General features: G+C 36.6%; 1 protein-coding gene across 1 annotated transcript; it reads left to right on the forward strand.

The window, feature by feature from the left end:
• The first annotated feature begins 11,119 nt into the window (after positions 1-11,119).
• On the forward strand, positions 11,120-16,899 carry LOC144435285 (uncharacterized). Its single transcript, XM_078123877.1, has 6 exons — positions 11,120-11,279; positions 13,478-13,656; positions 14,311-14,426; positions 15,006-15,222; positions 16,132-16,378; positions 16,838-16,899. The coding sequence occupies exons 1-6, from the start codon at positions 11,120-11,122 to the stop codon at positions 16,897-16,899; spliced, it is 981 nt and encodes a 326-aa protein (XP_077980003.1).
• The last annotated feature ends 225 nt before the right edge of the window (positions 16,900-17,124 follow it).

Consider the following 17,124-nt stretch of genomic DNA (forward strand, 5'->3'; position numbering starts at 1 on the left):
CAAGAATCATCGTCACCACCACCATAATACGGCCGCAATGACACCAACTACAGTAGACAAAAGTCCTGCTGGTCCTAGTCTCTCTCCATTCTCCTCGTCCTCCTCTCCATTCTTCACGTCTTCCTCGACCTCGGCCTCGGCCTCGTTCTCCTCATCCCCACTCTCCTCATTACGAATCTCATCATGTCCGTTCTCCTCCTCATCCCTCTCTCCAAGATCTTGGTTCTCCTCGTCCACGTTCTCCTCATCCGAACTCTCCTCATTCTCACGATCGCCATATTTGTTTCCTCCATCCTCCCTCTCTTCATTACTGTTTTCTTCATCTGTATCCACAGGTTCTTTCATAACCTCTTCCATATCCCCATCACCAATATTGTTAGCTATATTGTTGTCTTGATCACGGTCTGCTAACGGTACTTCATCTAGATTACAATAATAAATATTCCGTTCTTAGATTTTCTCACCAATGATTTTGATATCCTACCTACGTATCACTCATTCACTCATTGAACCATAATAGAGAAACTTGAAATATAATTTGCAGAAAACATTGCAGATATATAATAAAAACTAACTGACTATTGTGTTGTTGTTAACCGATGTTAAGAAATTTATTTGAAATATCATTCATTCATTCATTCATTCATTCATTCATTCATTCATTCACTCTCATTAATTCACTCATCCATCCATTTTACTAAAGGTATTAGGGTTGTATGTACATAAAATTGCTCAAATTATTGTTTTTGAAAATCTAAAGTTATCTATGAAACCCTCTGTGTTAAATAACATCGAATATTGTAAAAATAGAAAGGAAGCCTTTACTCACCAATCATTTTTGTCAACAGTTCTCTGTGCACTTCTTGACGACTTTCCAGTCCCTGAATGACATCTGATAGTGTTTTACTGGGTGTACTTGTAGGTGTCCTCGTGAAGATTTCTATAGCAGAGGTTGCCTTGTGTGGGATCTTTGTAAACATATCATCGTTTTCATGGTGTGAACTGCTACTACTGCTACTACACAGTGACTCATCGTATGACTGGCTAGGCTGGACGTCTTGTTGGTCACTAAGAAAGTCGTATGACCACGAACTTTCAGTTGACAATACACTTATGTCATCATCTTCAGCTGGTGTCTCATAACGTTGTAATGACGTCATCCCAGCATCAAGTGGTGAAGTTTCATTAATCTTCAATGAAGCCTTAGATTTCGTATTCATATCTACTATGAAGTTGGCCGTGGCTATCATACAGGAGATGTATGTCACGAGGGTGGAAAACTGAGTTTCATTACCACATTGAAACTTCACATTCTGTAGTGACAAAAAATAAGAGAAAAATGATTGTTAATCATGAAAACAATGAAGACTGGCCTGTTAAATATATGACAATAGTAAAGTCTACTTAATTCAGTGGATATTCACATTTGCAAAGCGAGCATTGCATGAAAAAAGTATCTAGTGTCAATTTGTATAAAATGTTGTTGAATAATCTTCTACATGTATTAGGAGTGTCTAATTTGGCATTCGATGTGTGACGTGCGTTGTAACTGTATGGTTGTTAGCAACTACGAAGGCAAACAATATAAACGATACCCACATTTACGTCTCCATCATTCAATTTATATTTTATCGATTATGTATTATCTACTATGTATAACTTTGTCAACGTTTTCTGTTCACACTTTTTTTCACCCTTCGCTCGGTCCTGGCGATCGCCTTGTCCTAGCTTAAAGGCCCCAAACCCCCGTCCTCTAAATTAACACAAACCTTGAGTCCAGCATATGCAAAGAGACTTATCTTCAGGTCCTTCATCTTCCTCTTTCTATTGGAGCTAATTGGTTTTAATTTCATGCTGGATATGTTAATGAGATTTATAGAGACCGTCTTCTTCTTCTGAAACAAAAGCAAACATGGAAAAATACTAATTCTGAATAAATAGATCACAAAATGAAGTAATTGAAAGATGTCTTTCTTATTATTACATAATAAATGTATCGGATGTTTGGGGACAAATAGTATTTGTGAATCAAAACCAAACAAAATGTTGGTCAGAATATACCCCTTTTGTGGTAGTTTGATGAAATATACATATATGAATGGGGAAATAACACAGACGTACACGAAGGCACGAAGAAAATTAATTTCTTATCTGTTTGTTTCAATGTTGTTGTTTTTAAAAAATAGTCGGGTTATCGGAAATACAATTTTTGTTCTGCCTCATGACTGTTTGCAGAGTTGGACAGCAAAACATATTACCATCATTATTCTAGGCAAGCTAAACTGTGTGGTATTAGCCATTACTAACGTTAAAGTGTGTGGTATTAGCCATTACTAACGTTAAAGTGTGTGGTATTAGCCATTACTAACGTTAAACTGTGTGGTATTAGCCATTACTAACGATACTGTATATAAACGGTTTACAAACAAAACACAAATATCTGAAACTTTCGTCTTTTTTTATCAACAGACTGAAGTATTTACTAAAACAAAGGTATTCATTACTAATTTCAGAATTCACACCACTCACTGTGATGTTAACACCTGGTCCCAAGTGTCTGAAAGATTAAAACGGCCCCCATCCCTGTTTAATATTACTATTATTGTCTCAAAATTAATTACCTTATATAAGATATTGATGGTCGTGGGATAAACCAACTCCACTGTACACTTCTCCCAACGTTTGAAAATTCCAAACGTAGACTTGACTTTAACTTTTTCGGAAATAATAGTATCACGCATCTGAAAGAAATATAAAATTCGCTATAAAACCGACCTCTCCACAACATTTATATGTATAGATATCAAATAATCATAGGGAGATTTTCTCCCTAAGTTATTGAGTTGCAGCCAATATTTAAAGTGGAGTTGTCATCTTACAAAACATTGTCTTCCTCCACCCCCACCCCCCCCACCCACCTTTTCTTTTTAAATGCGTCACAATTTTTTTCCGTTGATCAAATGAATAGACGGGCGCTCCTGGGGGAAATCGAATGAGTGAACTGTTACTTAGCAACTGTCACTATTTACTCTTTCTGGCGCGCCTTTAGATGTTCGATATTTCTATTCTTCAAGCCATGCACTGACGAACAAAATATTGTATCGGAACTAGTCAAAATGTGTCGTAGTATTCGCTCAAAACATGGTCTTCATTTCTTAACCTGTCTATACCGTGAACGTCCTATGAAACTTTTCAATACAAATACAAGACGAGACGAGACGAGACATTCACGATGAATCAACTCACAGTATTTAGTCTGGAGATTCATACATATCTGGCCACCGCATGGAAAGACACAAGAAAGAAAATTATGTCGGAAATACTTACCGAATACCTCGACGATAGCAGTTGAACGTTATTCATGTTTATAACCAACTTATTTTTCATTACAATAACTAGCAGACCGTGGAGTAATACTAGTATTATTACGGGAGTACTAATGACGTCGACACACTGCTTTGAACTGTGTTCTTGGCAAAGATGACTACCGTAGTAACGTCACTGTGTTTACATCTTTTTGTTGCCAGGTAGATGTTCCATCCTGTACGCGACAGGCGAACTTCGCCGCGCTGATTGGATAGAAGTTTCAGTCACATGACAGACTAAGTATTATCTTGGGGGGGGGGCGGCTCTATTTTGTGAGGGACTATGTATAATGCAAGAATGCATCAGAGTAAAATGAAGGCCATATAATCACAGATTTCTTGAATGAAAAATTTCAAACATCATATCGTATCATATCAAACAACTTAATTTACAGCGGGTTTGCTTTGAATACATTGTTTAGATGTTCAGTCGCATGATCATGATTGATGAATGAAAGATGATCATTTGGAAAACAAACCAAACCAAAACAAGAGAAAAAAAATGATTCCAAGAAGGCTAGCTTTTGATATTATCAAAAGCGAGGCTTCTTGGAATCATTTTTTTTTTAAATGAATGTTAGATCCATCTTGAGTACAAGAAACGACCTATAAAATGGTGTTAAAGGTGTGTGGTGGTGGTGGTGGTGGTGGTGGTGGGGGGGGGGAGAGGACTGGGGTAATTTTGATAAATATGGTCTTTACTGCGGGAGGGGGTCACTTTGGCTTTGGTCATCGGAGCTGGGGGGGGGGGGGTGAGTCAGCTTGACAAAACTCATGTCCAACTCCAAAACTCTGCTCCCCAGTTGGTTACAAATGACCGGCCCTTATGTACAAAAACCTCTTCCTGCATATGCAACGCTTCTCACGTGATTATTACAATTAATTCGATATATTGTTTGACAAAGTAATTAATTGCTCAAACTTCATGATATCTCACACGACCGCTGCAATCAAATCAAAGCAAGCAGTCAACTTTGCTTTTGAGAGAGAGAGAGAGAGAGAGAGAGAGAGAGAGAGAGAGAGAGAGAGAGAGAGAGAGAGAGAGAGAAAGAGAGAGAGAGAGAGAGAGAGAGAGAAAGAGAGAGAGAGAGGGGGGGAGGGAGAAAGAGATACAGACAGACAGACAGAGACAGACAGACAGACAGACAGACAGACAGACGGACGGACGGACGGAGAGAGATGGACGGACAGAGACAGGAACAGACATAGACAGACAAAGAGGGAGAAGGCAGACATACATACAGCATACATACATACATACATACATACATACATACATACATACATACATACATTGAGAAAAAATTAAAATTTTACCCATTCTAAATCCATTCAGGCCATGTGGTCTCACGAACATCATCTAAAAAAATTGAACGATCACACAGTTGTTAACGGAACAATGTTAGGTTTTAATGATTTATAATTGTCATCTGTATAAAAGGTAAAATTATTTTCAAAATCAAAGTTAAATATACGTGATTTAAAATTTCTTATCTACAACTTCAAAATACACAAATGGACAAGTGTCTTACACATCGGAGATAAATGTACAAAGAACTTGTAAACTGAATGTTCAAGAATCATCGTCACCACCACCATAATACGGCCGCAATGACACCAGCTACAGTAGACAAAAGTCCTGCTGGTCCTAGTCTCTCTCCATTCTCCTCGTCCTCCTCTCCATTCTTCACGTCTTCCTCGACCTCGGCCTCGTTCTCCTCATCCCCACTCTCCTCATTACGACTCTCATCATGTCCGTTCTCCTCCTCATCCCTCTCTCCAAGATCTTGGTTCTCCTCGTCCACGTTCTCCTCATCCGAACTCTCATCATTCTCACGATCGCCATATTTGTTTCCTCCATCCTCCCTCTCTTCATTACTGTTTTCTTCATCTGTATCCACAGGTTCTTTCATAACCGCTTCCATATCCCCATCACCAATATTGTTAGCTATATTGTTGTCTTGATCACGGTCTGCTAACGGTACTTCATCTAGATTACAATAATAAATATTCCGTTCTTAGATTTTCTCACCAATGGTTTTGATATCCTACCTACGTATCACTCATTCACTCTTTGAACCATAATAGAGAAACTATAAATATAATTTGCAGAAAACTTTGCAGATATATAATAAAAACTAACTGACTATTGTGTTCCGGATCGTTGTTGTTGTGATAACCGATGTTAACGAATTTTAGTTGAGATATCATTCATTCATTCATTCATTCATTCATTCATTCATTCATTCATTCATTCATTCATTCATTTTTTCATTCATTCATTCATTCATTCATTCATTCATTCATTCATTCATTCATTCGTTCATTCATCCATTCATTCATTCATTCATTCATCCATTCATTCATTCACTCTCATTAATTCACCCATCCATCCATTTTACTAAAGGTATTAGGGTTGTATTTACATAAACTTGCTTAAATTATTGTTTTTGAAAATGTAAAATTATCTATGAAACCCTCTGTGTTAAATACCATCGAATATTGTAAAATAGAAAGGAAGCATTTAACTCACCAATCATTTTTGTCAACAGTTCTCTGTGCACTTCTTGACGACTTTCCAGTCCTTGATTGACATCTGATAGTGTTTTACTGGGTGTATTTGTAGGTGTCCTCGTGAAGATTTCTATAGCAGAGGTTGCCTTGTGTGGGATCTTTGTAAACATATCATCGTTTTCATGGTTTGAACTGCTACTACTGCTACTACACAGTGACTCATCGTATGACTGGCTAGGCTGGACGTCTTGTTGGTCACTAAGAAAGTCGTATGACCACGAACTTTCAGTTGACAAGACACTTACGTCATCATCTTCAGCTGGTGTTTCATCACGTTGTAATGACGTCATCCCAGCATCAAGTGGTGAAGTTTCATTAATCTTCAATGAAGCCTTAGATTTCGTATTCATATCTACTATGAAGTTGGCCGTGGCTATCATACAGGAGATGTATGTCACCAGGGTGGAAAACTGAGTTTCATTACCACATTGAAACTTCACATTCTGTAATGATAAAAAGGAAGAGCAATAAATGTTAATCATGACAAATATGAAGACCAGTGGCCTGTTAAATATATATCATCATTTTATTTGTTTTCTTATTCAGTACCTCATGTAGTAATAAATTCACCACACTCACACCACCGTTTTAACTCAGCACCATACATTTAACTATTTGGATAAAATATTGTTAATCTTTTACATATATTACAAGTGTCTAATTGGGATTCAATATGTCTTGCGTTGTAACTATCGTTGTTAGCAACGTCGGAGGCGAACAACATATAAAAGCTACCCATAATACGTCACCTTCATTCAAGCTGCACTGTTATAGACTGGTCGTAATGACAAACTAGGCACGCCGGTTAAACATCTCGTTGTTCCTCAAATGTATAGTCAATTTATATGTTATCAACTATTTTTTTTTATCTAATATGTATAACTTTGTCAACTATTTCTGTTCACACTTGTCTGTTAATCCTTCGCTCGGCCGACGTCTGGCCATCGCCTTGTCCTACCTGAAAGGTCCGGTGTGAACCCTACCCCAAACCCCCATCCTCTAAATTAACACAAACCTTGAGTCCAGCATATGCGAAGAGACTTATCTTCAGGTCCTTCATCTTCCTCTTTCTATTGGAGCTAATTGGTTTTAATTTCATGCTCGATATGTTAATGAGATTTATAGAGACCGTCTCCTTCTTCTGAAACAAAAAAAAATCATGGAAAAATACTAATTCTGAATAAATAGATCACAAAATGAAGTAAGTGAAAGCTGTAGTTCTTGATATTAAATATTACATAAATATATCGAATGATATTCGTGAATCATTTTGGCAAAAGATTTGGATGCTAACTTTACAACTGCCACTGGTCGGAAACAAATGCAATGACAATTAAATTATTATCATTAAAGGAAAAAATACTGTATATGTAAGCAGACTGAAGTAATTGCTATGCACTAAAACAAAGGTGTTAATTACTAGTTTGAGAATTCACACCACTCACTGTAATGTTAACACCTGGTCCCAAGTATGTGAAAGATTAAAACGGCCCCCATCCCTGTTTAATATTACTATTATTGTCTCAAAATTAATTACCTTATATAAGATATTGATGGTCGTGGGATAAACCAACTCCACTGTACACTTCTCCCAACGTTTGAAAATTCCAAACGAAGACTTGACTTTAACTTTTTCGGAAATAATAGTATCACGCATCTGAAAGAAATATAAAATTCGTTATAAAAACCGACCTTTCAACAACATATATATAGATTGTATAGATATCAAATGATGAGGAAATGTTCTCCCGAAGTTATTGAGTTACATACAATATTTAAAGTGGAGTTGTCATCTTACAAAACATTTTCTTCCTCCACCCAACCCACATTTTCTCTTTAAAATGTTGCGTTACAATTTTATTCGTTGATCAAATAAATAGCCGAGCGCTACTGGGGGAAATCGAATGAGTAAACTGTTACTTAGCAACTCTTTCGGACGCGCGTTTATATGTTCGATGTTTCTAGTTTTCAAGCCACGCACTGACGGACCCAAATATCGCACGGGGACTACTCAAAATTTGGCGTAGTATTCGCTGATAACATGGTCTTCGAATTCATTTCTTAACTTCTATACCGTGAACGTCCTATGAAACTTTTTAATACAAGTTTAAGTACGAGACGAGACGAGACGAGACGTTCACGATGAATCAACTCACAGTATTTAGTCTGGAGATTCATACATTTCTGGCCGCCGCATGTAAAGGCACAAGAAAGAAAATTATGTCGGAAATACTTACCGAATACCTCGACGATAGCAGATGAACGTTATTCATGTTTATAACCAACTTATTTGTCATTACAATAACTAGCAGACCTTGGAGTAATACTAGTATTATTACGGGAGTACTAATGACGTCGACACACTGCTTTGAACTGTGTTCTCGGCAAAGATGACTACCGTAGTAATGTCACTGTGTTTACATCTTCTTGTTGCCAGGTAGACGTTCCATCCTGAAGGCGAGAGACGAACTTCGCTGCGCTTATTGGATAGTAGTTTCAGTCACATGACAGACTCAGTATTATCTTCGAGGGGGGTGAGGCTCCAGTTTGTGAGGACTATGTGCAATGCAAAGGATGCATCAGAGTAAAAAGAAGGCCATATAATCACAGATTTCTCTTATAAAAATATCAAACATATCACATCTTATCATATCAAACAATTTGTTTTACAGCGGGGTTTGCTTTGAATATACTGTTATGGTGTTTTGCCGCATGATCATGATTGATGAAGGAAAGATGATCATTTGGAAAACAAAACAAAAACACAATAGCAAGTATATTAAAAAAACCCAACAACATTTGATTCCAAGAAGCCCGGCTTTTGATAAATGAATGTATTGAGCACAAGACACGACCTATACAATGACATTTGAATAAACAGGTGTGTATATATGTGTGTGTGTGAGCGTGAGCGTGAGCGTGTGTGTGTGTGTGTGTGTGTGTGTGTGTGTGTGTGTGTGTGTGTGTGTGTGTGTGTGTGTGTGTGTGTGTGTGTGTGTGCGTGTGTGTGTGTGCGCGTGTGTGTGCGTGTGTGTGTCTGTCTGTCTGTGTGTGTCTCTGTGTGTGTCTGTGTGTGTGTGTGTGTGGGGGGTCATTTTGGATAATGTGGTTCTTACTGGGGGAGGGGTTCACTTTGGCTTTGGTAATCGGAGCTGGATGGGAGGGTGTCAGTTTGACAAAACCTATGAGAGAGAGAGAGAGGGAGAGAGAGAGAGAGAGAGAGAGAGAGAGAGAGAGAGAGAGAGAGAGAGAGAGAGAGAGAGAGAGAGAGAGAGAGAGAGAGAGAGAGAGAGAGAGAGCGCCCACCCCCACCCAGAGTAATGAATAGTGGGATATAGGTGTAACGACAAATAATTTCAGACGATTAAATTGCAGGCATGATAAAGAGGGCACTGGGTAAAGCGTATACCTCCGCCACTGCCAGTAAAGTCACATTCACAAACACTTCTGGGAGGGGGAAGTGTCGGCCTCGCGGGAGATTTTAAGTCGCCATCCATTATTCAAATATTCACCTCTACACGCTTTTTATTTTGAGTACCCCCTCCTGGATTGTAACTTTTAAGAAGTACCCCTCCCATCTGTGCCCCTACCCCGCCTACAATCTGGCATGAACAGAAAATGTTAAACATGACTGGTGTATTTTGAAATTTTCTTAAAACCATCTAACCACTCTATTCAAAGAGAAATATTGTCCATTTGATTCAAGATTGATTTTAATCCCATTCTATAATATTTTGATATTTTCACTGAACAATTTTTGGTGTTATTGCTAAATTAATCCCAAGATATCTTTACTGTATAATGTATTAAATTTAAGAGGGGAAATGAATAATGAGTGGTATAATATTTATGTATTTAGTATACACAGTCCGTTTCAAGTTACCATTCACCAGCTAGGCTGTTTGATCTCAGACCACACAAATATTTTAATGGGTCTGAATTTTGATACAACCACACAGAAACCATCAAGAAAATGCTCATGCTACAAAATTGCATTGAAGTACAAGGCAAATTTGAATAAATACAGTTTCTTGCGACATTTTTCTAAATGAAGTGAATTAACGTGCGTCCATGCAGACATCAAATGCACACATACAAAATTGGTGCGGCACTCGTCATCGTGCCATGCCAGTAGGCTGTAAGATACGTCGTGAGGGCGCCCGTCTTGTCTATCTTCAAGTTGCCATTATCTAGGTGCGTAAACTTGGAGTATAACATCATGGTTTATGTTCTGATCATTTACACAATTAAATGTAGCAAGAATTTGCAATCTTGCTATCTTAATGTATAATATGCAGTGTGTCATTGGTTTTTGCGTGGTTTTATGAACAGATCGAGCCGGTGAACGGTAACTCGGAACGGACTGCATAGCCCCCCCCCCCGTACATGTATATTGATGGAATAAAGCAGACAACACATACTAATAAGTGTATTGCCCTTTTCAAACACATCATAGTAATAGTTCTTGATTGCCTAACATATGTTAAATATAGCATGCAGACACTTGGGGTAAACAAATCGTCATTTCAAATTGCAACCTACAAATTGTAATGTTAGAATTTGTCTGTTAATAATTTTAGTCTTGTATCGTTAACGTTACTCACTACACACCACTGGCTTTGTAAGTTTGTTCATAGCACTACAGACTATCGACTTCTACTATACTATATAGCTACATACTGATTTGAAAATGATTGTACGGGTTTGAAGCAATTTTCCATTTTGGCCAATTTAGTTAGAAGTGTGTGTGTGTGTGTGTGTGGGGTGTCAGAGGCATAAGTATAAGAATTTAGTTTTTTTTATCCCACATTGAACTGCTGATATCTCACTCCTAATGTGACAGGAGCCTTCTCATATTGCGTGACGTCACAGTCATAACCCGGAAGTAATCACCGAGTTGCTACAACAATCACAATCAATGTGAGCTTGCTCGGTAGTCTGAATTGCACAACTTCGTGTCATGCATCAACGTACATGACGTAAAATGAATGAAACCTTCATTGAAAGTGATGATCTTGCACAACCGCACGACATGCCAGTGTAACTTATTTGTGAGGGCTGATATAAAGCATCTAGTATCTAGTTAGCGCAAGATTGAAGTTGAGATATTCCATGAAACTCACAATTTAATCATATCATTTTAAATTACCGTCAACATTGAAAATTACGGCAACAATAACATGACGGAGACTTCAAATCAGTCAGGGACGGAAGAAAAGAGAGTTGGAAATGAACGTCGTCGTGGCAAAGACGATAACGCTAGAATGCGACTGAGCAAACGATTGTCCTATATATTACGATATGGTGCTGAAAAGGAAGGTTTACGGGTAGGAGATACAGGTAAGATTGTGAGAGTTTGAGTGTACATTATTAGACACTGACTCGATCGTATGCACTAAAACACAGCACAATGAAGAGTTTGTTCCTGCATGTACGTCAGTACTTAGTATGCTAGGATCTGGGACTCCGACACATCTTCATCATGTATTAAAGGGACAGCCGCCTGGTCGTGTGCACGCTATATCCAGGGCAATAGAAGCGTGTAGGTTTTTTAGGGAGCCTTCAGTATTTACAGGGGGGGGGGGCGGGTCACATTTTACAAACCTATTCTTGGGGAGGGTCACATTTTGCATTATAATGTTTGGTGGAGGGTCACATTTTACAATCTGTAGTTTTGTGACCAAATTGAAGATTCAATTATTGTCAATTTGTTTTGTGTGTTTTGAGATGTAAAAGTCACGGTGAGATGAGCACTCAACATTTATTTTTACCAGTACTTTACATGCCAAAGTACAAAAATACAAATACATATATTGTAAGAGAATTGTTCAATAAAACGATGGATTTTGTTGAGTGTCCACTGTCCGTGAATGTTGTTAAAATATGATGGTGATGGCAGCAGTTATGATGATGATGACAATGATGATGATTTAGTTTTGCGTGTAATAGAGAACACGCACAGAGTCAGATTAGAGTGACATTGATAATGGCAATACTGAAGGTGAAGGTGATGATGATGACAATGATATCAGAGAACATTTACAAGTGACCAGATCAGACAGGGTATGCACAACATGGAAAGCACGTTTTAGATACTAACTAGATTGTGTATGATTATAAGAGAAAGGTAACTAACCAGTCTTTTACTGTTTATATGTGCAAATATTGCTTTCTAATACAGAGTCAAAATCATTTAATTTGTATGTATACATATAATGCAATTGTCATGGGGAGCTTGAGGGTCATTTTTTTACAAAATGGGACAAAGGGGAGGGTCACTTTTTACAAATGGAGAATGTGGGGAGGGTATGTTTTACTAATAACGTTTGCTTTCCTCCGGCCCTCCTGTAAATACTGAAGGTTCCCTTAGAATATTGTATTCCTCGTCTATTCCAGGCTAACTATAACAACATTTTGATTTTCTTTCCTACCTAGTACCTGTGAGGATCTAGGAATAAAGAAAAAGTAAATTTAAGAACAGACACCATCAATAAATTTTACTATTGAAGCTTCTTTCAAGCCCAGACAGCATCAGGTGTATAATTCTAAAAGATACATTCAAACTAAAAAAAGATTACGCAGGATAAAGAAAATGGCAATCTAGTCAATAATATGTGCCCCCTCTGTATCCTGGGCTAGACTCACTGTCTCTGTTACTGTCCGTTCTCTAGCTTCCCTATTATGCAATCATTGAGAATACATCATTAAAAGTGAATTACACTTTACAGAGACATTTGTTGAACTCACAGCTAAAGTTACTTTGGACAAGTTTATTATGTAAATCTTCTGTAAATTTTGTCAAAATATAGTAGGAAATGAATTTCATCATTTTAATCCTTTGTTCTCATTATATGAATGAAAGAAAGGGCATTTTTTTCTTCATTGTCATTAAATAATTGAAATTTTCGTTTCTTAAATAACAAAAGTACCATTTTGCATATTTTGACCTTGAGACGATAAACTTCCTATATTGGAAAATTTCTTGTAGAGGTAAACAGTCCTCCAGCAGTCGGCTAAAGGATTGTAATTGTATTCCCATAATTTCTGTATGTTAATTATTTTTGTACGCTTTGCCATGCTTGCTACATGGATGGCATGTTGTTATGCAATAAAGATTGATTCAATGATTGTAAACTAATGACATTCAACAAACAGGGCACTGCACTGGGAGTGAACGTAATCCAGGCCTATACATTGTCGGTGAAGTTTTATTACAATAGTCTAGTTCCTATACACAGTATCGTTATGTGTTTTATACCTTCACTCACAGTGGTTAGCATCCAGATTAATTACATACTATTATATGTTAGCAGGGATTTTTTTTTTTAATTCATAGCTGTTGTGTTGTGGCTATGATAAAGATACTATAATGAGACAATGATTTGACAAATGATATAAAAAAAAGGAAGATGAAACATTTTTTGTGTATGTAAATAACCGTTTTTCCTTTTGCTCTAATACTAACAATCTCCTTCCATGAACTTGAAATTTATTAGTTTTTATTTATCAAGTGCTATTTTTCCCCATTATCCACACAGGTTACATTGACCTCAAAGAGCTGATGACACTGCCATTACTTCAGACTCATACAGAAAAAGAAGTTTTAGACGAAATCAAAGTTTCACGTTCTGACAGAGGACATAAGAGATATGAATTTAAAAGACAATACGATGGCCAAGTTTTGGTTAGAGCCCTCTATGGACGAAAAATGGAAAGGGTAAAGGACAGTATATTTGCTTTGAGGAAAAGTTGTTTTATTTGGCTGTTAGAAATTTTAGAGGCATTCTGACTGATCATTTTCATGTTGACTTTGTCTTAGGCCGAGAAAAAAAATTGCTTGTTTCCGGTTACCCGACTACAACCTAGTTTTTCACGCTGACTCTAAACTTTTTTTTTACGTATTTGAGAAAAAAATAATAAAATCGCGAAAATTGTGTGAAGTCTCGCAAGAAATAGTGGATGCAGAAACTGACATCAACTTAAAAAGACTGTTCTTCCAATCTGTAATGGCCATACATGATGTACATCTGATGAGACTAGAAGAAACCAATAACACAGCCTCGGAGATATGGAAAACAACGGAAAACATAACTACCTGTACTAGACACGCACATGTAAAAAGATTTTTGTATAAAAAAAAAATCAAAATAACAAATCTACAAATATTCTAAAATATGAGCGTAATCGAAACCACACAATTTTTTCTATTAGGCCTTATAAGAATTTTTTATTCAATTATAAAATTTGTAGTGCTAGAATGTTTGTTGAACGAACAACAATATTGCAACTGGAGAATATTCAATAATATCTCATTTAAAAACAATGTCTCCATAGCTTAATAAGGGAATTTGTATAATTATACATTTTTCAGTCACCGTACCATGAGGGATGTAAAGTCATCCGATTAATGGAGACTTGCTTGATTTACATATGTCAGCATATTGAAGAATTTGATTTAATGGACTGTCCCGATGAATATTTACTCAGGTAAGTTGACAATGTTTTACATCTAATTACAGTTAGAATTATCAACGTATCATGATTTCTGGTAAGAGGATGCAGTCAGTTCATTCTATCACTTCATCCCTCTGTTTTTGTATTGCGTTTGTCTTTTTTTATTTTTTTTAAAAATTATCCAAGACAAATAAATGAGACGATACAGAACACACAAGAAAGACAGGCAAAAAGGAGGATGAGGGCTGAATACATAGGATTTGAAAATGCTAGGGATTACAATGTTTTGCATAGAATTAGAAAGATGTATTGTGATAAAAAAATATGTCTAAATACATGTCTCTTCAGTTTATCTATGTGCTGTTATTGCTGGCTTACACAAGACTATTTCTTTCAAATTTGGCACAAAGGTGACTAGCCTTATGCATTGTGTTTTACTTCTCAGTCACCATGGTCAAATACAAATGCATCTATCCCTTCACTTACCTTTGTTTGTGTTGTGTTTGTCTCTTCATTTATCCCTGTAAGTTGTAGAGCCATTATTTGGTTGCACAAGCTTTTTTTCTTTTAGCTGTAAACTGTTTGACATGTGTGTTTATGTCTTGCTTTCAGCTGTGTAGTTCACAAACTGAAGCGCCAAAAGAAGTTGACCAACAATGCCATGAAATGTGCATTAGGAACGTCATTAGAAAATCTTGATTTGGATGGTGTCTATCTAACAGAGAAGTCATTGAAAATTATCACTGCCAGATGTCCTAACCTGAAATTTCTCAATCTTAAGAATTGTGGCTATCTACTCAATGACCAGATCTTTACCCAAATGATTAAAGTAAGTACATATAACGCCATAAACCTAAATAATAATATGTTTGCGAGTATCGTTGCTGATTAAGGATTTAGAAGTCTGGTAACTGAGAGGGGGAATTTGAATCATGAAATCTGGTTAAAATTGAGTCATTTTGGTTGTGAGCCCAAATTAGAATGATATACAGGTACTCCAGATGGGATTTGGGTTTCAGGTTTACAGCGACAATACACTTGATTACACTTTACAAACCAATAAACAAAACAGTGAGAAACTATAATTATAATATTATATGAATAATCTTGGCTTTGTTGAGTGTCAATAACATAGCTATGAGATTTAACACATTAAGCTGTTCTTAATGTTAGAGCTTTAATGTTTATGGCCAATGTAAAAACCGATGTGGAAACAAATTATGCAAAATGTCCCAAACTAAAGTGTTTGACTAAACAAGCACAGGACAAGATTCTTAAGTCTTATTAGAGTTAAAGTATCATACAGGTTGAATACAGTAACTATCTAGTCCTGTTAATAATGAAGTAATTCCAATATATCCTACTGGACTTGATGTTGTTTTGAATTGAATGGCAACAGTTTCATGTCCTAACCTGGACTTTCTTCAGGCTGACTGATGATCTAATGACAGATAGGATAGTGGGATATTTTATTTATTCAAATTTTATGTTAAATTTTTCATTGAATAATGAGTTCAGCGTCTGACTCTGAACAGACATTGCTCGAAACAGGGAACAAGAAAATATTGCACTGTGCATGTAGTACCAGGGTATTTCAACATAACCTTCACTTTTTTTGTGTAGGAAGAGCTGACATAATTAAATAAGAGTGAAAGTGAATTCACAATGAAATTCACATCAGAATAGCTACCAAAGTGGTATAGATATTAATCATTCATCACGCCTGTTTTCTTTCCAGAAATTGCCACATATGGAGAAGATCAACCTTGCATTTTGTACCCAGTTAAGTGGCAAATCACTGAAGGCATTACAGAAGTATGTTCCGACTATCGTTGGTGTAAATGTTGCCTGTATTCCTAATTTTACACAGGCTGATATACTGGACTTCATCAGCAAATGCCAATGTCTTATTTACATCAATTTTATTGAGAGTGGTTTGGAAATGACTGATGATTTTTGTCTAAAATTGACAGATTTATGGACGGGTAGGAACATTAAAGTTGTGTATAAATAATGAGGGGTAAAATCACATGGTAGTCTTTCACAATGTTAACATGCAGCTGTACCACCAAGAACGATTGATGACCTTAGTTGGCCTAAAAAACAACAAATTAAAGACTAAAGGAATCACCATCTAAGGAAAATTGTTACATAAATGACACTTGCCAAATATTTTTAATTTTTTCTGCTCATTATAATGCTTTTATAATATTTGACATACAGGAGCATATTATTTACCTATCACATGCTTTGGGCAGAATTAACTCCATTCTTGCAAACCAGAGTTGTTAGATCTTCCGCGACACTGCAAAATAATGGTGCATTTGGAAGGTTCCGTAAAAGAGGCTGTGGTTTACAATCATGATGATTTAACTCATACCTGGTTTTTTGGAAATATTACAGAAATGATTCAATGGGAGATTTTAGTATATTGTTTACTACAGTATGGAAAAATCCATTATGTCAACTAATGCCAGAAGATATTTTAATGTCACCAAATGCATAGAACAACATTACAGTAGATCATATTGTAAATTGTAGATATATTTTATTTCAGAGTTCAGTCTATTACACATTTACACTCTGGGCTTTTTTCACTCCTTATTTGAATAAATTTTTAAAAAACACAATTGTGTTCTTTTGTGTGAAATTGCGACCTGAGTGAGTGATTGCAAACAGACACTATAAGCCCATATTAACATAAGTGACCACACATATCAGGTTGATAACA

This window comes from Glandiceps talaboti, chromosome 1 (genome assembly GCF_964340395.1).
Source record: "Glandiceps talaboti chromosome 1, keGlaTala1.1, whole genome shotgun sequence".
Lineage (NCBI taxonomy): Eukaryota > Metazoa > Hemichordata > Enteropneusta > Spengelidae > Glandiceps > Glandiceps talaboti.

Coding starts and splice junctions, on each gene's coding strand:
- LOC144435285 (XM_078123877.1), top strand. CDS start 11,120: ATGACGGAGACTTCAAATCAGTCAGGGACGGAAGAAAAGAGAGTTGGA. Junction 14,427..15,005: donor CCCGATGAATATTTACTCAG/GTAAGTTGACAA, acceptor TCTTGCTTTCAG/CTGTGTAGTTCACAAACTGA. Junction 15,223..16,131: donor TCTTTACCCAAATGATTAAA/GTAAGTACATAT, acceptor TTTTCTTTCCAG/AAATTGCCACATATGGAGAA.